This window comes from Haliotis asinina, chromosome 5 (assembly GCF_037392515.1).
Source record: "Haliotis asinina isolate JCU_RB_2024 chromosome 5, JCU_Hal_asi_v2, whole genome shotgun sequence".
Classification (NCBI taxonomy): Eukaryota; Metazoa; Mollusca; class Gastropoda; order Lepetellida; family Haliotidae; genus Haliotis; species Haliotis asinina.
The window spans coordinates 63,252,638-63,278,176 of NC_090284.1; the positions used below are offsets into that span (position 1 = coordinate 63,252,638).

The window sequence follows — 25,539 nt, forward strand, 5'->3', positions numbered from 1 at the left end:
TATGTGGGATGCTGGCAATTCTGTAAAACATCCATGGGATTTCGTGGAGAATGCCAGTGAAACTGCCTGTAAAGGTTTTCTCTGTATCAGAACCTGGCAAGACAATTAGGTGACGTCACTGGAGGTTTTTAGAAATGACAGTACTCCAAATTGTTATGAACATATGGTAACAAACGGTGTGCATTCCATGAGACATTCATATGGAAGGACATTAAGCTAAGGTATAGAGTGTGTGACCTTTTCTGTCAGACCAGTTTAACCCACTCCCTGGTGAAGGATTATGTTGAATATTTTCTATGGCCTTAACAGCAGGAGGATGTTGAATGTTTACTATGGAATTTACAACAGGATGTTCAATGCTTACTATGACAGTTACAGGTTGATGTTGAATGTTGACTATAACAGTTACAGCTGTATGATGTTAAAATTTTCTATAACTGAGAAGGATGTTCAATGTTTACTATAACAGTTACAGTAGGATGTGGCATGTTTACTATGGCAGTAACAGCAGGAGGATGTTGAACGTTTTCTATGACAGCTACAGCAGGATGTTGAATGTTTACTATGGCAGTTACAACAGGATGTTGAATGTTTACTGTGGCAGTTACAGGCTGATGTTGAATGTTTACTATGACAGTTACAGGCTGATGTTGAATGTTTCTATAACTGAGCAGGATGTTGCTTGTTTACTATGGAAATGTGTATGAATGTGTACTAGAGCAGTTACAGGAAGATTTTGAATGTTTACTATGGCAGTTATAGCAGGATGATGCTGAATATTTAATGTGGTAATTGCTCAGGAAATTAACCCAGTTACAATTTTTGCAGTGTGATGTTGAATAAGTTCCTTGATCATTTCAGTTGTATGATGTTGAATGTACACTGACGGGTACGGAAGGATGATGTTGAATGTTCATTAAGGCTTTCACAGCAGGATAATGTTAAATAACTGCCATAACATTTGCAGCAGGTGATGTTGAATAAGTTCCTTGATCATTTCAGTTGTATGATGTTGAATGTACACTGACGAGTACTGAAGGATGATGTTGAATGTTCATTAAGGCTTTCACAGCAGGATAATGTTAAATAACTGCCATAACATTTGCAACAGGTGGATATTTGGAAAGTATTCTATGCACATTTCTGCAATTTTGGACTTCACTAGGAAGGCACATTAGGGAGTATCCAGCAGATGTTCTAAAACATGACAAAGAACACTGGTATCACATGCCATCTTTTTATTGTATTTTTGATTACCTTTGTCACTACTGTCTGATGAATGTTTGATAAAGCTCTGAATATATCTGAATATATACACAATATACATGGCAAAACATGCACTGCACCATGTGCTCACTTGGTAATGCATAGTGTCTAAGTGTCTCTATCTACCATGTTGTGTCACTTAGAACAGCTGTTTTTAGATTCTTTAATATTTCAGAACCTCCTTATTATGATTATTCAAAATTTTACAAATTATTTTTATTGTCAAAGTGACAATCATGGACAAATGATCTGAGTCTTGATCCTCCTCAATGTTCTGTTATACATAAACATAATTCGCAATAAAGTTTTGAAAAATGTGCAGACATTAAAATGGGAACATAGATAGAGTTGAACTCTGACACTTAAACACTTGCTGGAGACAAATCTTTCTCTTGCATTGCATCATTCAAATTCCCTGGGTTCCTTGTTTCAATTTTAGTGGAACTTTTATGCTGATATCATTACAAACTTGCTGCAGCAAACACACACGTTCATTTACTCAACACATATTGTGGAGTGGAGCTCAAGTTATACCTTACAGTCCAATACAACAAGACTATTTCAGTCTGAGTGATTTCAAGAAATCATATTCAGATGAAATACATACCGACAAAACTCAAATCGCTCAGTCAGTTTCACCCAAGTGTTGATGAACATGAGTAGGAATCCATCTATACCAGTGAATGTTGTTAACATCAAGTGTACTATAGGACTATTTCTTTATGTTACACTCACAAACAGCACATCTACTCATCTAGTTTCACTAACCACTCTAGGATGACATGATAGATGCAGTATCACTTCCTGGACTCACAGTATACCAGCTCCTCCGATGGATGATATCCACATCCTCTCCCCATAAAGTTAATTTAAAATATACTCATGGAAATGAATATGGGAACACGTGAAAGAAGACCCACAGTGCGATACATACCTTGTGAAGAAACCTGGAAAAGCATACAGGAACACTTTCACTTTATGTTCCCTTATTTGTTCCCATGAGTATTTAATTTTGTTGTTTAACAAAATAACAAAATATGTGCTTGTTATTGAATTTTATGTGTGTATTGCCCAGTGGAATTGTGATCAAAAGTTAAAATCTTATAAAGTAAGCTCCCTTTCATGACGAGTTACCAAATTTGTCATCAAATATTTCACCCTCAACTCATGTCTGCAGGACATGAGGGAGCATTAACTTATAAGTTTTTTGTTTCTGGGTTATATATCTATGTTAAATCTAATCCACCAATATGACCTTGTGCAAGGAAAGTCCTTCACCTTACTGGTGTCAAGGACACCATTGGTCACCAATGGTGGGAACTGATGTTTGTGTAGCACCTGCAAGTCTACATATCATGGAGTTCTCTTTCTGGATAATGATACTGCAAACATCTAATGGAAATATGCAGTTGTAGCCTTCATAATATTACACTATCATTCTTGTATACTATGTTGATATCACAGGCATGATAATCATGAAACATTGATAAAATCACTTGATGACTTTACATATATATGCAGTGTGTTTACAATACTCATTCTGCTTGCCTCTTGGCTTGTCCAAGATACGAACTCTCTCCCAGTAGCAGTCAGCATGTACAGACCCTCAGATGTTTTACAGTCACACTGGCTTCAACACTGTCCTTCAATCAGTAAATAGGTTTATGCATACACAACAAAAAATATTCCACAAAAGCCATGATCACACAAAACTTGCACTCACAGATTAAAAAAAGGTAGCATTTGAGGTCTTGTGCATTTTACACTCATGATATTGCACTGGTTGATCATAAAATTATTTAAACTGTCTAATTATTCTGACAAATGAACAAAAACCTCTCAACCTATATGACCTTCACGGTAAGTGCAGTTTAAAGACAGTGTGATAACATGTGCTAGATAAATTTAACAATATGTGTGAAATCTAGCAGCTGTCCTACTAAATTCAAATCTGTTCGCAAAACTATTACTACACACTACAATACTTCTATTGCCCTCGAAGCCATGTTTACAAGTAAGAACTACTGAGGCTGTAAGACAGTAGGATAGCTGTTTCAAACCCAGCATCACCATACTTTTGTTTGCCAAAGTTATGACAAAGATCTCATTGGACAAACAGTTCTCTCATCAAAATATCCTGTTTATTGTGATAGAAGCAATACCATGGTCTTGTCACTACTTCCCACCAGCTTTCAGCAATGTTAAACAGGGACTAAGTCCAGGGAAAATAATAACCGCGGTTTGATTCAACTTCTAAAACAAACTCTTAGTAGATGTAGTTGTGGGTTAAGCTGCTGGTGATTAGATACCTAACTCCGAAGTGTGGGCCTGAATCATATGTTACCCTACCCTTAAAGTAGCACTAGAATCAATGCCTTATTCAGAATATATGTTACGAATTATATTTCCTGATATTAAATCACTGAGTAGTTACTGTTTTTCTTATTACACCTAGACAATATATCTGTTTCACGTATGTATATCTTGATATAAACAATATGTGCTGCAAACCTATTCCATTGCCACAAGAAATCCAATCCCATATACTGAATTATCTTGACATAATATGTCTGAGATGTTGCTGATTTTAAACCAGTATGAGTGAGTAAGCATTGTTTTACACCACTTTAAGCAATATTCTAGTAATATCACGACAAAAGACGTCAGAATTGGACTGTATGCAGTGTGCCGATGGCATGGCAAGTGAAGGCTTAACCACTAGGCTACCCCTTCTCACCTGTACCAGCATGAATCCAGTAAAGTATAATATAGATATCTGCCCAGCTTGACCCCCAGTTACAGCCCGTATAGCTTTAAGACCACCACAGGACCAGTGAAGGTTGAATACAAACAGAATGAGTATGATAAACCTAACTTCAACACACAGCTTGAAATAACAGACAACATCCTTGTATAACAACCGGATCACGTAAAAATAACAATTCACATTTTAAATACTATTCTTTCATTTCACATTTATATGTAAATATTATTCTAAAATACCTGCTAAAATAGACTCATAAAATGTACATTCCATTTACAAAAGAATTCACATGGAATGTAGGTCCACAATGATCACATCAACAAAATCGGTCAAAAGATGGAAAACTAATATGAAATGGTAGATAGACCCATATCTGTTTTAAACTGGATGAGTTAGATAGGAGGCTATGTCTCCCTCACAAGGCAAATCACCCAGACAACATTCCAGACCTGACAAACTTGAACTAACTACTAAGATGAAATATACCAGTACATCGTTAAACCCTTCCCTGCAATGTGTCATCTTGAAACTATACTGAGGGAAAGAAATAAAGGAACATTTCCTTATCACAGTCTTCCTGTTTTTTCTCAAGATTTTCACCCACAGTGCAATACAAGGCTTGCAAAGAAACCTGGAAAAAATAATGGAGCAACTAATCTTTGCCAAATTCCCTTATTTGTTGCCTTCAGTATATCTGAGAATCTGGAAAGGGTCTGTTTGGAGATGATATGGCTCGATCATTTTATTTCATGGATTATGGTTTCCTTGGCATGTTTTTTGTGTGTTTTTTTGTGTTTTTTTTTGCAAATGAAAAGCTTGGTTAATTTACTTATACAACACTGGTATTTACTGGATCAGAAGCCTGCCCCTGTTCCCCTCCCGATTACATGGATAACACTTACTCATGTGGGTGATATATAGAAGAAACACAATGATTAAAGGTTTACTCTGGATCAGGTCAATACTTACACCAAAAACCCCTTAAGTTTCAATCTGTATTTTCCACTTAATGCTTTTGTTAGATTCTAAAAAACCCTCTTCAGTTTACCTGTGTATATGCTACAGGCTTCATGGATTGTTTGTATGACATTGTACTTCAGAATGTAGTATGGGATGTAACTGTTCTTAGCTAATTTGTGATGTATATGAAAACTGACTTTACAAGAGGAAACTTTCTGAATTCTGATTAATTACAGTTCTTTAGTATGTAGATATCATCATAATCAACTCAAATGATTGGAAAAAAAGAGGAAAATATTGACGTCATGGTCCTTGTTTTTGCTTGAACAGAAGACTGAATGATGCCATGATCCATACATGTATACTTGTGAGGTAATAATGAGGGCGTGGACTCATTGTGCACAGACAAATCAATGCCTGCACCTTTAATGATCATACAAAAAGTGGCACTATCATACAACATTCTGCTATGACTTTGACAAAGTGGGAAACGGGAGGACTTAACAAATCTTTCTGAATGAACATACAACTCTCGAGTTTTAAGCATCCACAATAGGCTGGAATGAAAAGTCAATACTCTAGACATAACTACAAGGATATTGCTTTATACACTGTTTACCGTTATAGAGTATGCACCATGGTTAATGATATGTCCATTCATGCTATACAGTTAGGTGACAATATGCAAAGATACATTGTTTGGAAACTAAAACAAGATTATCCTTGGATGGAACATTTATTATACTTTGTATCAGTTTGTAATTATCAAGAGTGAAAGTCCTCAGCCAGTCCTAACACTCAGTCGAAGAGAGACAAGTCCAAGGTTCTGAAGACGTCAGAGACTCTTTTAGTCTGGTAACAGTCTACACCGAAAAGTCGCCCTATGCAATAACCAAGAAGTTGTCATCCATCAAGACATATGATTGTGTCAGCTTCATGTGAAAGGCAAGGACAAAGTGATGCAGGTCTCGTACGACTTTCTTGAAAGTCACATGTTTGACATTGTGGTGACAAATCTAGAAACAGAACAGAGGTGAAGCAACAGTCGAACCCATCGTCATAGGTTCCAAGCATGCTCAAAGGATGCAACTCGAGGCAGTGAGTGCCCCAGAAGTGTGGCCAACACATGCCCATGAGACATATTTCAACAAACTAACTGTATAGCATGCATCTCTGCACTAGCCTGCGCCACTTAGTAGAGATGGACAGCACAATGCCATTGTTTTCTCTATAACCAGCTAGGTAAGGTTGCATCAAACATATAGAATATTCGTATCGTCATTTGAATAGGCGAGACTTCAGAATACAGAACTGACTCGACACAGTATCATCATGTGCTGAAGTTTTTCTGATTAGCTTAGCTTGGTCCAAGTATCACTCGAAGACAGAACATTCTGCCATGTTTATGACATGGTGTACCAATTAAATCTAAGCTTAACTTACAATCAGCAAAAATGTATTTTTGTTTACAAGTAAATTTCCAAATGCGCTGATGACATATAAACCTGTATGTAATTATTGTTGGGCTCATGCCTATATAACCAGAATGTGATATTTGTGGGCATTTTATGAAACGTTACAAAAAATTATACATGCATTTACAAATTGTTTTTATCGTCTATGAATGTTGAAGCTGAACAAGACTTTTAACTTTTCACGTTTAATGTTGTGACAAAAAAAGGACAATTCAAATGTACAGGGCATCTTTTAACAAAGCAATGATGACCGTAACTCACGTATAGTAAGACAGTCGTAGTGCTGTGATTGCTTTGAGAAACGGGTCCCTGGGCCATTGGTGTAAATGCACACACAAGGAACATCACATGGCTAAATAGGTATGATTCTTAGCAGTATGCTCATAAGCTGTCAAATATGAGTTACCCAAATACTACAGTGGAAGCTGTCAAAACCGGCATCTGTCCAATCCAGCAAGTTATCAACACCGGTATAAAATCTCAGTCCCGTCCATGGCTTGTACATTTATCACCAGCTCTACAATCTGGCAAGTTGTCTAATCCGGATTATTTTTTCAGTCCCAGTGAGTGACGGTTTAGACAGCTTCCACTTTATTTGTTCTTATGAATCAGATCTTGATGAATGTTTATGAACTTGAATGAAATAATTCAGTTATGAAATGACAAGTATATGCTCTAGCTGCAACATTTCCAAATAGATACACGGGTTAAGACTAAAGGACAGTCATCCTGATTGTCAGCTACAGTCTTATTAATCACCATAACAACATATATCACTCTACAAGTGCTGTGACAATGGATGTACCGATGTACCTCATACAAACATTCTGTTTGCACATACGAACATTCAGAATCTATTTATTAGCAAATCTAAAGGCAACTATATGTACTCTTGTACGTGTGCATTTTACATAGCATGAAAATACATGGAATGTATATCTGTTTATATCACTGCATCAAAGGAGCTGTCATCTGTAATGACTCTGTGCAGCATAGGACATTGGTGAAAAGCATTCTATTGTATTCTAGTACTAATGGTTAGGTGTGTATCTCAGACTATGTTGGCAGTTGAATGCCAGCATCACCTCATCCAACTGGTGACAGAAGCATGTAAACATACATATTTAACATAGAAGTCACTACATCTTGCTGACAGTTGTGGAAAGTGGACAATTTGTCTTCAACAGTCAGCCTCATCTGCGAGGGAAAGGTGGTTACAGTGATCTGGAATGTATGATCCATATTATCTTAAAGGAATCTTGTATGTCTTGATCCTTATTGTTCTGTAAGAGCTACCATGTTGTTCCTCCATATACTATGAAGACATATATCGGTTGGAACATCCATATTCTTTGGAGAAACCTTTCTTGTTGTTATAAGAAACTTTCCCTGTAATAAACTTTGACATCATGGAACCTGTTTTTCTTCACAATGCTTTGATGTTGTGGTACCTCCAGTTTTTATCTAGCGGTACCTCCAGCTTCGTTGATGGAACTACAAAAAGCTTGCACAAAAACAGTAGATGCTCTTGTCCAACACGATTCCCAGAAGCACCTAGATGTTGCAGTATCATCAAATTCCATGTCAAGAAGAAAATATGGTACCTTGACACTTTGGAAAAATAGCTCTTGTGGTTCCTTCACATGTGTACCTTGATGGACCATCACAATACCATCTGTTACTTCTCTATCCTGTAGAATAGCTGTGACTCTATCAACATCAATAATGTTACATACATATTCCTCAGAGCAACCATGATCTCATTAATGTGAAATGTGTTCCGGAGCAGGCTAAGTTCCTTGCATTCACTGAGACCTATTCACGTGAACAATTCCAAATAAAGGACATTGTGGGGTGGTACATGAACCGTAACTGTCAATAATCCATTGATAACAACATATTCCATGCAGAAGCACCAGCAAAGATCTCAGGATGGATGATTCGTCTTATGCTTTCATGACATCATCATCACATTTATGGGGCCCACAAGATCTGTATTCCAGGTTCCAGTAAATCAACAATCCTATAATTTTCACAGCTACTTTGGCCTCTACACCACTGGAATCTGTTCTGGTAGATAACAGAGACTGGTAACTCTCTGACATTGATGTTTCATATTTACATTGGCTACAAGTAACTCAAGTGCCTTCAATGCAGAAACATAACGTGTTGTCTCCCTTGAGTCCCAGCTGCTGACCAATATATGCTGTGTCACTTTGACAACACTGTGTCGGACGTTCTAATCTAATTTTTAGCATTACTACTGACACAGGATAGAAGATTACTGTACTTAGATACCCAAACTCCAATGTCAATCACATTACAGAATTATATCACTGACCACGTTTTTGGGTATGATATATTTTTACTCTGTACCTGATCAACTACAAACAATGTTCAGGATGCACAAGATATCCGAGTACACATTGTCCTACCATGTTACTGTGCCAGCTTCTCTGGGGGTGAATGAATCACACCAGAAGCATTCACTTCACCTATAAGATCATCTTGAGAGAACTTTAGGGCTGGGTTAATTTTGCCATTGATATCTTTGTAAGAGTCTACGATTGACGTCATTTCACCTGGACCATCTCGAGCTGCTAGGGCAATACTTTCATCAGGTATATTAACAATACACATGAATACATCGTATCTTCGTGGGAAGATGCCAGTCTCAAATGCATACTTGAGAGGGTATGAAACAGACACTATTGTAATTAAGGAGATGAGCATGGAAATAGTCTTGAAGGGGAACAGTTGTGCATTATTTTCATAGTCAAAGCCAGGATACTTGATGAAGGCCGGTACACCAATGGCTGTTTCGCCCCCAGAAAGACGGAAGAACAGTCCGAGGATATAGCCAGCGAGGGAGCCATATGTGTTGCTGAATTTCACATATATGACGCAGATAAGTTGAGGGAAGAGAACAACGTAGACAAGGTCAGCGCAGAGATACCACAGTTCATAGATGGAGGTGACCAGAATGGCCATCACTGTGGACAAGAGTCCCACGCCAAAGATCGCCACTCTCATTACCCACAGGATCTCTTTTTCAGAAGCCTGGAATGAAGATGTTTCAAGATGAAAGAAAGGCTGTGGATGAATTACTCTTACCTCCTTTTGGTATATTATTATGCTGTTAAGTAAGGCCAGAACGATAATGTTTCTTATTTGGATGAATTACTCTTACCTCCTTTTGGTATATTATTATGCTGTTAAGTAAGGCCAGAACGATAATGTTTCTTATTTTTTATAATAGATTTTTGTCCTCAGAAAAACTAATGGTAGGAGGAAAAAAACAGACAAAAAGAATAGTCAAAGCAACATTCCTATTAAATTTATGAAGTGTATATTATTGGTCCCCAAAACGATGTACAAAATTTATATTTTTTGATAATTATTTATGAATTCATTCTATTTTACTTTCTTTCTTTCCTTCTTTCCTTCCTTCCTTCCTTCCTTCATTCATTCATCCGGGAAAATTAATTATTATTATTTTATTCTTATTCTTTCAATACGACCAGCAGATCTGTGAAATAAGAAATAAAATTGGTCTGGTCTAATTAGAATATACAAATACACATTGACAAGAATTTGATTACAAGAGTATTTGGTACAGAAAATTCACCTTGATATACCATAAAACATTACATTGGTCACAGGTTTTAAGATTAACTTTGAAAAGGTTTTCTCACCATTGATAACAAAACTTTTCTGTAAAGATCTACTGAGGAACAAAAACCGACAGCAAAATTAATGATTCACCAGTATCACCAACAGATGTACAAAACTTCTTTCAAATGAACCAAAATAGCTGAGAGATAGCTATAAACAGCTGTTTCAATAAGCCCTTGATAGCACAATCTTTAGGTGATAAGTGACAGTAATGATATACTGAAATACCAACAATATATAAACCACTGCCTGTAGTTTCTTTTCAGACATTTCTTTCATATTTGTTTTTGATATTACAGTAGAATATTTAGGTAGAACTGGTACAGATGTCAAGTACTTCATCTTATGTATTGCAGTGATACTTTTCCTTCTCAGAGCAAACATATTATGCTATTATTTATTCATATTTATTTTAAAAAATGTTAGCACCCTTTATCTCCTTACCTGCACTCAAATGCCCAGAAACATAATTTCAACAGATTATCTTATGTGGGTAGTATTCAGTGGATGTAATGTTCAATGTATTTCAAAGTTTATCTGTTAGCGTATGACCTCATTCTAGTTGATCTGGTTTGGCACATTTCCTGTGTAGCCAAGAGTCAGTTGCCTTTATTGTCCCTCTGTACTGACCTTCTGTCGGAAGATACACTTGTAGATGTTGCGGGAGAACATGGAGCTGGCTGAAAAGATGGAGGAGTCTGCTGAGGACATGACTGCAGCAGACACTGCGCCAAGACCCACGAATGATACAAAGTCCGGGCAAAGGAACTGCAGGCACATTGGGAGGATCAAGTTTAGCCGTTCAGATGGGATAGGAAGAGGGCCATCGTAGGATGTATGGTTCCAGTCTGAAAAAACATTTAGCTGGTTGTAAAAATATTTTCAATCCCAACATTACATTCAGAGATAGAGAAACTGGACTCTGCTTTGCAAAACTAGAACAGAAATAAAAGTCCCACATTTTGATGGATGCATGTCATCACATCACAACTGAATGGTTAATACTTAGTAGAGCAGTTACAGTGTTTGCTCATCATGCCAAAGACCTGGGTTTGATTCCCCACATGTTTGCAATGTGTTCAGCCCTTATCGTGTGTCTCCTGTCGTGATATTGCTGGAATATTGCAAAGAGTGGCGCAATACTAAAGTCACTCACTCACTCACTGGACTGTCTAGTGCTGATTGCTGCCACATAGCTGAATCATACTCATGAGGGATGAATAGTCAAGTCACTTCAGGTCAAGACGTTCTGTAATAGTCTATTTGACTGATTCTAGGTAAAGCTATGACTCAGCTAAAAACGTTTTTCCATTCTGTATGTGTCTGTGGAATCCACAGGAATGAGGCAACCATAATCCAGAGCAAGAATCATTCTCTTGAGAAAGCAGATATTTCATATAGTTTCTTTGTAACTGATACTGTCCGAAATTGTCCTTCTGTGCAGTCTTACCTGTAGAGGCTGCAACTGCCCCGAACAGCACAGCAGGGAGGGCCATGATGACGCAGCCAAATGCAGCTACGTAGGACAAGATCTGGGCTTTGAAGGCCGACTTAGAGGACAAAACTCGCTGGAAGTACACCTGCAGCACAGACAGCATCACACATGAACACCACTTCATCATCAGTACTGCCACTAAAGAAAGCTTTCCCACTGTGCAGAAAAGCCCACACTAATCGTGGAAATAGCAACATAGACATATTACCTTGCAAATGAGAACGAGAGTATTAATGGCAGCTTTTAATAGCTAAAACTGGAAAAGAACAAAACGCCTACAACTTCGATTTTGCGCACACGCATGTGAAAGAGGATATTTTAACAGTGTTTTTCCAGTTTGAACAAAAGCTTTTTAGCTTACATCTATTGTGTTATTTGGCATTTGGTATTATCTTACTTGTGTGCACAACTGCTTAATTTACTTTCAATTTGTATGAAATGATTGACGGCAATTATATTTCAACATATTTAATGCTTTCTCTATGCAAGGCTATTCCCTGGAAATTAGGAAGAAGCACAGATCACAATGCACATCATCATCATCATCATCATCATCATCATCATCATCATCATCACTACACCTCCTGCACTTTGGTAGTGATTGCATCAGGGTTTGAACACAACAAACCCACAGTTGTGGACTCTGAGGACGTATGCTGTGAGCATCAAAGGCTCTGTGGTTACATACCACAAAGGGCTGGCAGTCAAATGCATGCATTCATCAATGAAGTTGGGCAAAACTGGTTTAAATATGACATCTATCTGGCGTTTTTTTTCTGTTAGTTCATCCTAACAAGGTGCATACACAGCAAAATACCTGATTAATGAAATTTACAAACATAGTTATCAAGTGATCAAAACACTATGATGACATTTATCACCAGCAAAATGAAGACTTTTTCCGTGACTGTAATTAATTTTTCTGTGATCATAACATCACCTAAGTACATTGTCCGGATGCCAGCTAGGAGTAATACATTCTGTGTTCATGGTGAATCCTAGAGGTAACATAGTAATCTGTCTGTGATGAAGTCTAGGTTCAATGTTTCTGACTGTGTTAAAGGGTTCCCTACAGTAATTGAGTCAAAATCTCCCCTAAACAGTCATGAGACAAATCTTTCATGTGCCACTTGCATTCCTGGCTGTTAGTGTATGATAAAACATGCTAGAGAGTGTTATCTGATTTAAAATCCCACAACCTGAGGGTTTAAAGTCTCATAAAACCCGAAGGGTTAATGTTTTATCATGCTTACAAACCAAATGAAGACATACTTTAGATATAATTTCAATATTTGGTTAATACTGTTGAAATCAACTGGACTGACACTGGCAGCCTACACTTTGCCTTGCACGTACAATGGACGTGCTCTGCACGCACTACCCATACCCTGCAATCACGCTGCCCTCACTACCTGTCTTGTGAGGAACACATGGTTCATGGAACACATCTCATTCTTCACACTGAACCTTCAGAGCCTAGTAGATAAAACTGTCAAGATAGTAAACGAAGGTTTGCAGGCATGAAACCAGGTATCGACACTATATGTTGGAAGTTTTCAATAATGTGATGTTTTACGCATTCAGTGATAGCAAGACAAAGTACTATCAATCTTCTAAAGAAGTAATAATTCAAAGTCAAGGGGGTATAAGTTACAGTCACATAGATTGTGTAATAATCCTTGGGATTACACAATCCCATGGGATTTATGACATATAATGTGATAGGCAGTATAGTAGCGTGACATCACTGGAGGTTTGTAACCTACACCCTTGTCACAAATCGTCATATAGCTAATGAAAAATAATGATCGTTTGTGAAACAGGCCGTGAACAAACATTTTGACTCAAACAGACTGTCTGGTGAGGAAGCTCTGAGACAATGGTACAACAGACTGACAGGACCCACCTGCCATGGTATGCCTCCAAAGATGAGAAGCAGCATACTGTCCATGTACATCCAAGTATACGTGGGATCCAGAGATTTGACCCAGTTCTCTGTAGCGTTCACAGTGATTGGGTGTACAGCTTCATTGGTCATTGCAAATGGAACGCTGATCCACTGAGAACAAAGTATTCACAAGTTAAAAAGAGTCCAATGCATGTTCACTGAGCAATATTTTGCAGAAAGATCATGTACACTGAACACCAAGAGAAATGCAAGTTTTCAACAAAAAAGAATCTCATAAAAGTAAGCTTCATGTTTATGCCTTCTATTTTAAAATTTGACCCAAAAAAGTTTTTCTTTTACCCAAAAAAAGCATTTCCTTTACTGCTCAGTTGAAATCAGAACAGAGAATATATAAAAAGTTATATGGTTATACATTTGTACCTGGTATACTGTAACATAGGATGTGCAAATGCTACGAGAAAAGTTAAGAGATTTCAGGCTTACAAGAGTTTTGTGAAACAGGGCTCAGGGCCTAGTGGAGACGCGTAGTGGTTGAAGCATTCACTTGTCATGTCAAAGACCTGGGTTTATTCCCCACATGGGTACAATGTGTGAAATCCATTTCCCCACAATGATGTTGCTGGGATATTGCCAAAAGTTGTATAAAACCAAAACTCACTCACTCTTACTAAACTATGGAGTGGACATATTACTGTTAATCTTTCTTCCAATCTTGACCATTCTCATTTTAATAGTGAAGGAAAAGAAACAGGTCATATTTTGGCCTCTCTTAATCTTTCACATTTATGAATGAGTAGACTCAATCCAGTAGAGTCTGACAAAAATAGGTACTGTGACTATGTATCCCTGCACCCGCAGCTGTGAATGGGTATCTCGTAATGATGGGAAAGCTATGTTAACTTAGTGCACCTAGTCGGCAGCAAGAGTTGTATGATCCCCAGGGAGTTGAGATTGAAAATGCCATGTGCTGTTGTGATGACATCCAATGGTCAAGGGGAAAACAAAGCACTTTTGAGCAGTTGAACTCCACAGCTGCACTATACAAATATTAGCATCATAAAAATAATAATAATGCTCACCAATCCCAGGAAAATACAGAAGAGCTGTACGACATCAGTGTATGCCACAGAGTATAAGCCCCCTATGAGAGTGTAAAAGAGGGCAATGCAAGATGACACAATGATGGCCGTTTTTGAGTCCAGGTCCACGATCACTGACAGAGTGGCACCTGAAAACATGCAGTTTTATATGTCTTAATAGGACTGCATGGAAACACTTTGTAAGAAAGAGTGTACGTATCTTGATATGATACGTGAGAAAACACAAAAGTGCAATCAACATTTTACAAGGTATAATTTGAAATCCTTTCTAACCTTTAACAGACCATGAACCTGTTTTTTGACTTAGAAATAAATTCTTCACTTCTAGGACATTGTACCTGATGAAGGGGCTCAGATATGAGAAAAAGAAATCACGAAGTTGTTATCTAAAAGATTTGTCTTGCATTGTCCCTTGATTTGAAAAAAACAACATAGACATCCCTTCACTGAGATGATAGGTTCATGATAACAGCATGTTGTTATCGAACACTGAGAGCAGGAATTTACGGACTATATACACCAAAGCTGACAGTTGCTATATTCGTGAGAACAATAATTACACAGGTCTGACAGATGCTATGTTCTTGAGAACAATAGTTACCCAGACCTGACAGATGCTTCGCCCTTGAGAACAATGAGTAGTTAACTTGATCTGACAGATGCTACATTCTTGAGAACAATAGATACCTAGATCTGACAGATGTAATGTTCTTGAGAACAATGAATAGTTGTCCAGATCTAGAGATGATATATTCTTGATAACAATGAGTAGTTACCCAGAGCTGAAAGGATAGCAGCTGTCCAGAAGACTTCTCCCAGCAGGGCTGGCACATAGAGCAGCCCTCCCATCCTCTCTCCATATTTGTACTGAAAGGGATCCAGCATGGTCACATAGCCCTCTGATCGCATCTTGTTGGCGAAGAATAATCCGCCTGTAATAAAAACAAGAATGCATTTTGAATAAATGACCATTAGAATCATCTGAAGACAACTTGAATCATTTGTTTTGGAAATCCCATTTTCAAAGGTTGTTTTACACTGCTGCAATAAATATGAATTAACAAACTTTTTTCACAATTTCTGCCCCAAACTGTCCATTGTATTGTTTCATCAATGTTATGAATACATGTTAATTTATTAAAGTGCAAATAAATAACCATCAAAATATTTGTGCCGTTGATGCATGGCTGCTTGATATTTGGGAATGTCCTCAGAATTTCAACAAAATGAAAAATCTGAGTGTTTTGCGGTAGCATGAAAATTGTCCGTTTATTCCACTGTCACTCATATTGATTATCATTGTTTACCAGTTGTGTAGATTGTTAGTCATGTTTATCACTTGATTGTCTGGTCAAGACTTACAGCACACAGCTGAAATTTGTTGAATGTGATGTTAAACAACAAAGATAACACAGGTGGTTGGCTGAAGTGACTCATTGATGTTGTTTTACAGAACCAGGATTTTCAAAGCTATCTTAGCACTAAGATAATCATAAGTTAATGTTAATGTATGGCACATATGACTATCATAGTGTTAAGAGAGCCTCGAAAATCTAGACCCAGAACTGTAACCTAAATTTATGGATCAAGGTAATGATCAAGCTAGTTCAAATATTAAGTCTCAGCTTATGTCATGAATGGGTTCTTTTGATTTACATAAAATGCCACACCTTGCTCACAAAAAATATTACGAATCTCTGCATTACATATACATACACAAAATCTAATTGTCTCACACTGAGATAAATAGCCAAAGATCACTAATGCCACCAATACCGAATTTTATTTTTACAAAATATCAAGTAAATAAGATAATGTTAGCTCCAACCTTTTAATATTTTCGGCATCTGCTTTCCCTGATGTCAATACATACTGCAATGGGCTGTCATACATAGTGGTATAAAGTCACCCACTACGTAATCCACAAATCAAGGTGACGTCACATTTTGTGGGTACAAGAACTGGTGATGATTGCAAATGGTTTCTGTCCACAAACGTTTCATTCACAAGGGAATAGTAATTTTCAATTTGCTGAATCAATCAACAGAATAATGAGTGCATATACACAATGAAATCATGCATTCACAAAATGACTTTCACAGCACTTCTTATATATCCAGTAATCAAGGTTACGCTAGTGTATCAGAAGATTTGCACAAAATTATTAAGCACATAAACAAAGTTCTTTGGACCTCTCAGTCATGTCAAGGGGTGAAACAACTGTCACAGAGAAGGACCTGTTTTGCCTGACATGCCCTGCAACGTCCACATTCGAACATAAGTTCCCAGAGGCAGGGAAAACATTGTCAGAAAAATGTGATTTAGAAACGTAACCTAATGACATCAAGTTTGTATAACCTTGGCTTTTTTAGCAAAAGTGTTGTTTGAATATGCAGGAATTAGCTACATAGTGCTGTACAAAATGATACAGGTGTGCTGGGGAATGTTCCTCAAAGCAATCCTAATGCTATGACAGACGTAAGACGTAAGACGTAAGAGCTCTGTTCATCTTAACACTGAGAACTTTTTGAGGAGTGGGGCCCTGGAGGGGAATTCCCTTCATCACAACATTCCTGAACACTTTGTACATGTTTTAGTATGGCCATTTGCAGCGTTGGGAACTAGAAACCAAATCTGCTTTTGAGTATCGGAGAAATTGTAGTGAATGAATATGGGTCATAATAACCTATACATTTTGAATGCAAACACCAATTTTAAGTGTTTTCCTCATTTTGTTTCTAATTGATGTTAATGTAATTATTCTGTTTATATTTATCAGTGTATCTCATTATGTTCACAATAGATGCAAAATGTATTCATGGACAGGTTACAGTAATAGTTACCGTAGTGATGAATACAAAACTATAAATACAATATGCATAGCTCTACACTGTTGAGTGCATGTTCCTGAATACTCATCAGATTCAATGGTTAGTTACTTCATTCAAGTTTAATATACTACAACAACAAAATTCTGATTAATCAAAGATCATTTTTTTTTACAATCGATTACTATTTTTTTATCCTTCATTCAATTGATTTTGTATTATTTTCAATCGTGAGAACAACACTAGCCATGTGTAGTGTAATTACTCCTTCAGTGGTTTCCAGTACGATAGAACAGTTTGGCACCAGAAGCATATGGTATGTATGTAGATGATGATATGATCTAAAGTCTAGATATCTATTACAACTGACTGAGATGTTTCATAGCTGCTAATGGGATTAGTGATAGTGTTCATGTGTCTGACGAATCCTTCGCATGAGAATACATGGTGGTAAGGAAGTGCTTTGCTTCCACAGGAGAGACTTCATTTGTAAATGAATACAATCCTGTGGGTCTGTTTCGGATAAGAAGAATGCAGGAGATATAATGTAAATATTTAATCATTTAATATGATATATTCTATGTGCTTACCAAAGATGAGACTGAGGGCATATCCAAATGGTGCTTGACACCACACCAGCCCATCCCTGACGATGATCTCAGCTGTACCATTGATGTACGCCCCTCCAACCCATGTGGCTGCAATACAAATACAGTGTTTCAATATTTAAGCAATATTTAACACAAGATTCAGAAGAAGAAGACATATGCCCCCATATTTGTAAGGACAAATCATCTGACAGTTACTTGATGTGTTTTTTTCAGACTAAGTTCGAAGCGTTTCAGTGGAGATGATGAAAAATATAAATGCCTTATATCTGTAAACAGCAAAAGGTACCACTTCAAGATCTGTCTCATAGGTGCTTCAGACACGAAACACACCTCTGACTTTTTGAGAAAAACAAGCAAATAATAAAAAACAAAAACATGTAAACAGCAAAAGTCACCACTTTAGGTTCTGATTGATATATCTGCCAATTTTGCATAAAAATATTGAATGTTTTTCGAGTTATGGTCTGGAGAAAACCCACCCCTCCCAAGAGATTATGGCCAAAATGTTTCCATGGAAACAAACAAAAATGCTGGCCGACCAGACAGACAGATGAGGCATTAACTATATCCCCCTCATTACATGCCAGGGGGATAAAAAAGACAGAAATGGATACATTGAACTGAAGGCAAGATGACAACAGCATCAATTTCAATGCCTTTCAAGAACTCCAAAACTACCAACTAATACCAATTCAGCACTGCCAAACATTGCAATAAATATCAAACAGGTTTCGTTATTTGCTCTGGGAAAAGACATCATGAATGGATGGTAAGCATCCATTTAAAAGCCCTTGCAAAACATGTTACCTGTCACAATACTGCTTCTGATACTGGAAAACAGGCTGACAATACAATGTTGGCACTACAACAAGTATCTACATCTGTGAAAATGAAAACTTATTGCTAAATAACATATTTTCAATGATAGCAAACTTCACAATTTGAAATAGAGAAATAAAACATATAGACAATCACTAACAGGTTTACCTACTTGGTCGGGATATATTTATAGGTACATATAGTGAATAAAAGGTTTTGATGATGGAAAAATAGCTGTATATGCCCTTGAATTCTGACTTGACCACAGCAAATGCAGTCGACATCTAGCTTGCTCATTTGACTGTACACAGTTCACAAACTGACTTCAGAATATTTACTCACTCACTCATTCACTCACTCAACGTGATTCTTAAGGAGTTAAAACCAGAAAGTAATGCGTGTTTTGTTAATTGTGAGAAGGGGATGTGCAGGAAGGACAGTGGTGGTGAGATGTGCTTATACAATAATTTATTGACATAAATGAAGCTATTTATTTCACTACTACCAGTCTTTGATTCATAAAAGAATTAAGATAAGTTGCATTCGACATAAAACTGTACATTTGTTTTGATTTTCGTTTTCTTTAGAGTGTGTTTATACTATCAGTAAATCATATGACCAAAGCGATAGTTCGCCAGTAGATGTGTGTAGGGTATAGTGGAGATTTATCATAACATATACCCTTGACATGCCATGAAGTATGAATCCAAAGATTTGTGAACCTGAAGAACCTCAAACAGAATGGTACCATTTCTATCACGTTTTCACTGCTAACATCTGATCGAGTGAGTGAGTGAGTTTAGCTTTACACCGCGTTTAGCATTATTCCAGTTATATGGTGGTGGTCTGTAAATAATCAAGTCTGGACCAGACAATCCAGTGATCAACAGCATAGTCATTGATCTGCACAATTGGGAACTGATGACATTTGTCAACCAAGTTAGTGAGCCTGACCACCTGATCCCGTTAGTCGCCTGACCACCTGATCCCGTTAGTCGCCTGAACATCTGATCCAACTTGGAAATGAACTGTATAATTATCTTTCTTATATTGAATAGAAAGTTTTTCAACATAATTCAGTAAAATAATGAAGAAAAACTTTTTTGTGTCAGGAGATGTCAGGAGAATTGTCAGCAATTTAATCACGAGGTGTCTCAGTCTACAGTCCGTTTGGCTGAAAAGTGGACCGATTAATTGCACTGTAATTCAGAAACTAATCAGCATAACATACTCAATGAAATGCCAATGATAATGAAAACATCATACCAACTCTGTGAGGGTTTTGCTGATTTTTTTTCCAAATAATAAAAGGTTGTTTAACAAACTATCATTACAATATCGACACTGTTCACTGTTTATTAGACCTGAGAAGGTCTAGGGTAGAACAGACCTTCAGCAACCCATGCTTGCCATAATAGGTGACTCTGCTTGTCCTAAGAGGCGACTAATGGGACTGGGTGGTCAGGCTCACTGACTTGGTTGTCACATGTCATCAGTTCCTAAATGCTCAGATCGATGTCTGTTACGAGGGAGGAGTGCAGAGAAAGGCACAGCCAGGTGTTCAAGAAGCATGTGCACAAGTGCCAAGAAAGGTATAGATTCATTAACCTTTACTGTGCTGTCGCCATGCTGTGCCTTTCTCTGCACTGCTCTGCACTGCTCCCTCATAACAACTAGTAAACTGTGTCAATATTTTTAATGATAGTTTGTTGTATTTCAAGGAAAAATATTCAGCTAAAACCTCACAGAGTTGGTATGATGTTCTGATTATGATCAGCGTTTCATTGAGTATGTTATATTTATTAGTTTTTAAGCTAGACTGCAATTCATCGGTCCACTTTGGAACCAAACCGACTATAGGTAAGTAAAGGACAGTCATATCCTGACTTCAGATTTTCTTCCCTATTGAAATGAGTTCTTTCCATGAGTTATCTAAAAGAATTAACAGTGGTCATATGCTCTACCAGTCTGGCTTTGTCTCAACTGTGGAAATCTCAATGTCGGGCAAAACAGTTTTATCGCTCCTTAAAGGTGGGGAATTATGGCACAGTCTGTAAATCGACAGCAAATCAAATTTTCGTCAATTGCCAGGTATTATCTCTGTCTGGATACTAAATTTCCACACTAGTGGCCAATAAAACAAGCGCTATCTTCAGACAGGCGACTGTGAGTAAAGCAGACAGGCAAGATTGTCATTAGATCCAAGAAACTTAATTGGGTAATCCCACAAAATGCTCTGTCAAATTTCCATAATTCAATGCTGATTTGTAACGCTGTGCCGGGCTGAAAAAGGTAGCAGTGTGATCAGGATGCCTAAGCTTGTTTCTACCACTGCTAAGATCCTCTCTTTCTCGGATGTAATTTTCATTTGACATTAGGACCGAATGGCATATTGATTGAGAAGGGGGTTGTGCGTATATGCTCCCCAAATCAATCTGTCTAGAGGAATAGAGAAATATCAGCAGTTTTTCGCTAGACATTATGACGGCAAGCCCTCCATCAGAAAATTGAATTTTTCCAATAAGATAACAAAGACACTCATTTATTTCACTAACTGGTACATGTTAATGCAACACTTTGTCTTGTTTTGAGCCAGGGTAGTTACCGGGATTTGGTGTGTATTCAACCAGGGCAGTAATTATCACAAATTACACACCCTGCTTTTGAGTTCATAACTTATCACTCCTTTTCACTGATTTGTGTAGATACGGGAATAAAAAAGTGCTTTTAGTTCTGTTTATCTCAGCTATTACAGATACAATACCTACAGGTTGGCAAATACTGATAAGGCGAGTAGTTTACATAAACCAGTTTGTAAATTTGTCAACTTCTGTAAATCTATTATAGTTACAGAAGACTTCATAAACGCATTTGTTTATCGCAGTGTTCCACTCAGCAGTAGTCCAGCTATATCACAGCTGCTTTCAGTGTGGACCAGACAACCCAGTGATTGGTTTATAGAGATATTCAAATAAGCTAAGCTTCAGTTATTGTACCCATGTAGAAAATCAATCCTGGGTCTAGTGAGGTTACAGTCTGTTGAATGAATGCATTAATACAGAGCTTCATGAGACATGTGACTGATACTGATACTGATACCGACACTTACACTGATACTGATACCATGGGGTAACTATTGTGAGTGAGTGAATGATTTTACATCGCTTTTAGAAATATTCCATGAATATCATGGCTGGGGGCAGCAGATATGGGCTTAATACATTGCACTTATGTGTTGAATTGAACCCAGATCTTCAGTGTACTGAACAGATGTTTTAACCATCAGGGTACCCCAACACCAAGTAACTATTATGAACTTCCATAGTCATCAATCGTCAGAGTCCTTGGTTAATTCTATGTAGCATGGATGTCAATATGCCATGGAAAGTCCTGATCCTGCTATAAGTCAGTATTACAGGTCAGGTTGTTAGGATAGAGTCTCCACAATAATCACATCATCTGTCAACTAGGTATCATCTCAAGATGGATCGAAATAACAGACACAGAGGAGCAGGTGCCCTTTCCACATCGTCATTTGACTAACAAGACTAATAACATATGACATTTGGGCTACTATCTGGGATCATTGCTCCAAGAACAGAATGGTTTCAGAAACATAATACTATACGGATTCACTGTTCCAGACATACAGACTTTGCGTTGGTACTTCAAAGATGAAAACAGCTTTGGGCCTCTATTACTATATGAATGAATGCCAGAATTAAGGGAACACATATTTTTTAATTATATTTGTTTACTTACTTTTAATGACCTTTACAGCAAATAAAGGGAATCAGCCTATTGTATCCTAGACCATGGACATGGAAAAGAAGAATTTTTAACATACTATTCTGTGACATAAAAAAAATATTAGTTTGTTTAGTTATTCCATAATAATTACATTTCCAAGAAACATGGTTTTGATGAAGTCTATACATGGCAGTGAAAATAAAACATTTGACTGGGGTGGTTGGTTGTTTAACACCACCTTCAGCAATATTCCAGCTACATGGAGGCATTATATCTGACTGGGGTGGTTGGTTGGTTATTTTGTTATTTAACACCACACTCAGCAATATTCCAGCTACATGGAGGCATTATATCTGACTGGGGTGGTTGGTTGGTTATTTTGTTATTTAACACCACACTCAGCAATATTCCAGCTACATGGAGGCATTATATCTGACTGGGGTGGTTGGTTGGTTATTTTGTTATTTAACACCACACTCAGCAATATTCCAGCTACATGGAGGCATTATATCTGACTGGGGTGGTTGGTTGGTTATGTTGTTATTTAACACCACACTCAGCAATATTCCAGCTACATGGAGGCATTATATCTGACTGGGGTGGTTGGTTGGTTATTTTGTTATTTAACACCACACTCAGCAATATTCCAGCTACATGGAGGCATTATATCTGACTGGGGTGGTTGGTTGGTTATTTTGTTATTTAACACCACACTCAGCAATATTCCAGCTACATGGAGGCATTATGTCTGACTGATGACCCCACAGAGGTGGCTGGTGCTTCCTACCATTGTATCACGGTGTCAGTGATGGAGGTGTGAATGTCATCCAGTACTTCTTGTGAAAGGGAGATAAATCTGTCACTGTCATACAACAAACTATTAGAGAATACGGAGACGCAACTACTCTCAATCATAATGCAGGGGTGATCCGTCTGTGACATGGAGAGAGACATATCTGTATCAGATGTACACTTCTTGCAAAACTAGTTGGGAATTGAAACATTATCTGTGACGTATGCGTGATGGTACAGGGGCAATGGTATTATGCCCAAAACCAACTAGAAACTAATCACTAATTGAATACTGTAGTCATATTGGTCCCTGGTGTATTCTGGATTTGAACATTTTTTCCTCAGCCTCCAGTCAGCCATTATGCATTAGGCCACAGAAGCAGTTACAGGAGTGTTTGCTACAGACTTCATTATTGTCAGTCCTCCTCTCCCTCCATGATTTGTTTTTGGATGTCAACAACTGTAAAAACATCTGACCAACATGCAAAAAAACAACTTTGTGATGAAAACATGTCTCATCCCATTATTTATGTCTCAAGCAACACTACCACACTTATATAAGTAATCACTGGCACTCCTCAATATTATTATTTAGTGATATTATTAGCCAACTGAAATGGTTCTGTTCTCTTCCATGTCTGAACTAAGTGAGTTTGGTTTTACACAGCTTTTAGCAATATTCCAGCATCATTATGGCGGGGACACCAGAAATGGACTTCACACATTATATATATGTGGGAAATCAAACTCGGGTCTTTGGTGTGACAAATCAATGCTTAAACCGCTAGGCTACCTCACTGCCCCTATGTTTTAAAACATATAGCAGAATGATAGTGATAGGTAACTGAAATGATACATACAACTTTTTATTGATATCAGATTATGGCACTCGTCCTTTGATCTAAATGTTATGCAATATAAGTACAGTATTCAAAGCAATTATCAGACAACATTTATCACTGTGTACGATTCTGAGTTTACTTCACAGAATTAGATTCCAGGGACCCACATCCCCTGTCAGCATATTTTGTGGAAAAGATTATTTACAGATTACTTTACTGATATTCTTCCTTTGTATGTTTAAAGGTTTGAGTAAAGAACCCTCAACATGAGCAATACATTGCCCCATTAGGAGAGCTATAATAAGGTTCCTTCAATCTTACTACAGATCTATGTTCAAAGAAAGAAGTGGATCAATCTTCAGTAGCCTTTGATGTGGTTTTGTGTATGCAAAGAGGTATCTTGGTGAAAATATATTCTCTGTCTGATCCAGCAAAATCAAACATGAGAGAGTATGAGAGATGAAATTGTGATTGAATTTTCTAGAATTTGTTTGCTGATTGATCTATTGAATGATTAACTGACTGATTGAGTTAGTGAGTTATGGTTTGTACTGAACTAAACATCTTCAGTCATCTCACCCTGTGCTGGTTTGATGAGAGAGATTAGATTCCTTGGCTGTACCATTCCAAAAGATTTCAAACAAGAAGAAAATAGCCCCCACAATGGCAAAATACTCATCATGAATATGTCAGATAGTTATGACTACGTTAAATGTTTTGGCATGTATATAACAAAGTAGAGGGAGATTACTGAAAGGTTTCTATAAAGGTCTGCCCCAGAAGCATTACCACCAAATGCAGTTCAGACCTATCACTGTTTGGTGAAGAAATATTAAATGGTTTTACAGTTCTGATCTGGAAAATGGCACCAACACCAAGTTCAGTCAAAGTCCAATTTCTTGCATAAGAAAATATCTTATTAAAACATCCAAAAGGACCCAAGGGCATCAGTACACCACCAGGCCTATCCATGGACCAAGTTTGATGAAGGAAAATTAAACATTTCTTATGTCCTGCTTTTAAAAAAATTAATGTACATGGGCTATTGACGCATTTTGTCATTTTTACCAACAATGTTTTCAATAAATTTCTGACCTCTTTTGGATGGGATTGAGTATAATTCAAATACCTCCTTGTTGTATTGCCTGCCTGACAAAAGTCAATACTTTATCCATTGGAAACCTTTCTGGTCCCTTTCAACTCAGTGAAGTCAACAAAGACCAGGTGGGTCAATGTCTTCTATGAACAATATC

General features: G+C 37.4%; 1 protein-coding gene across 1 annotated transcript in view; it reads right to left on the bottom strand.

The window, feature by feature from the left end:
• Positions 1-1,224: 1,224 nt before the first annotated feature.
• Positions 1,225-25,539, bottom strand: part of LOC137285009 (high-affinity choline transporter 1-like) — an 82,478-nt gene continuing 58,163 nt past the window's right edge. The window contains exons 3-9 of the mRNA XM_067817125.1: positions 18,063-18,170; positions 15,421-15,576; positions 14,624-14,772; positions 13,542-13,694; positions 11,591-11,720; positions 10,771-10,988; positions 1,225-9,525 (exon numbers count right to left, since the gene is read on the bottom strand). Coding sequence (XP_067673226.1) covers positions 8,905-9,525; positions 10,771-10,988; positions 11,591-11,720; positions 13,542-13,694; positions 14,624-14,772; positions 15,421-15,576; positions 18,063-18,170 — 1,535 coding nt within the window. The 3' untranslated portion in view covers positions 1,225-8,904. The remainder of the gene's footprint in view (positions 9,526-10,770; positions 10,989-11,590; positions 11,721-13,541; positions 13,695-14,623; positions 14,773-15,420; positions 15,577-18,062; positions 18,171-25,539) is intronic.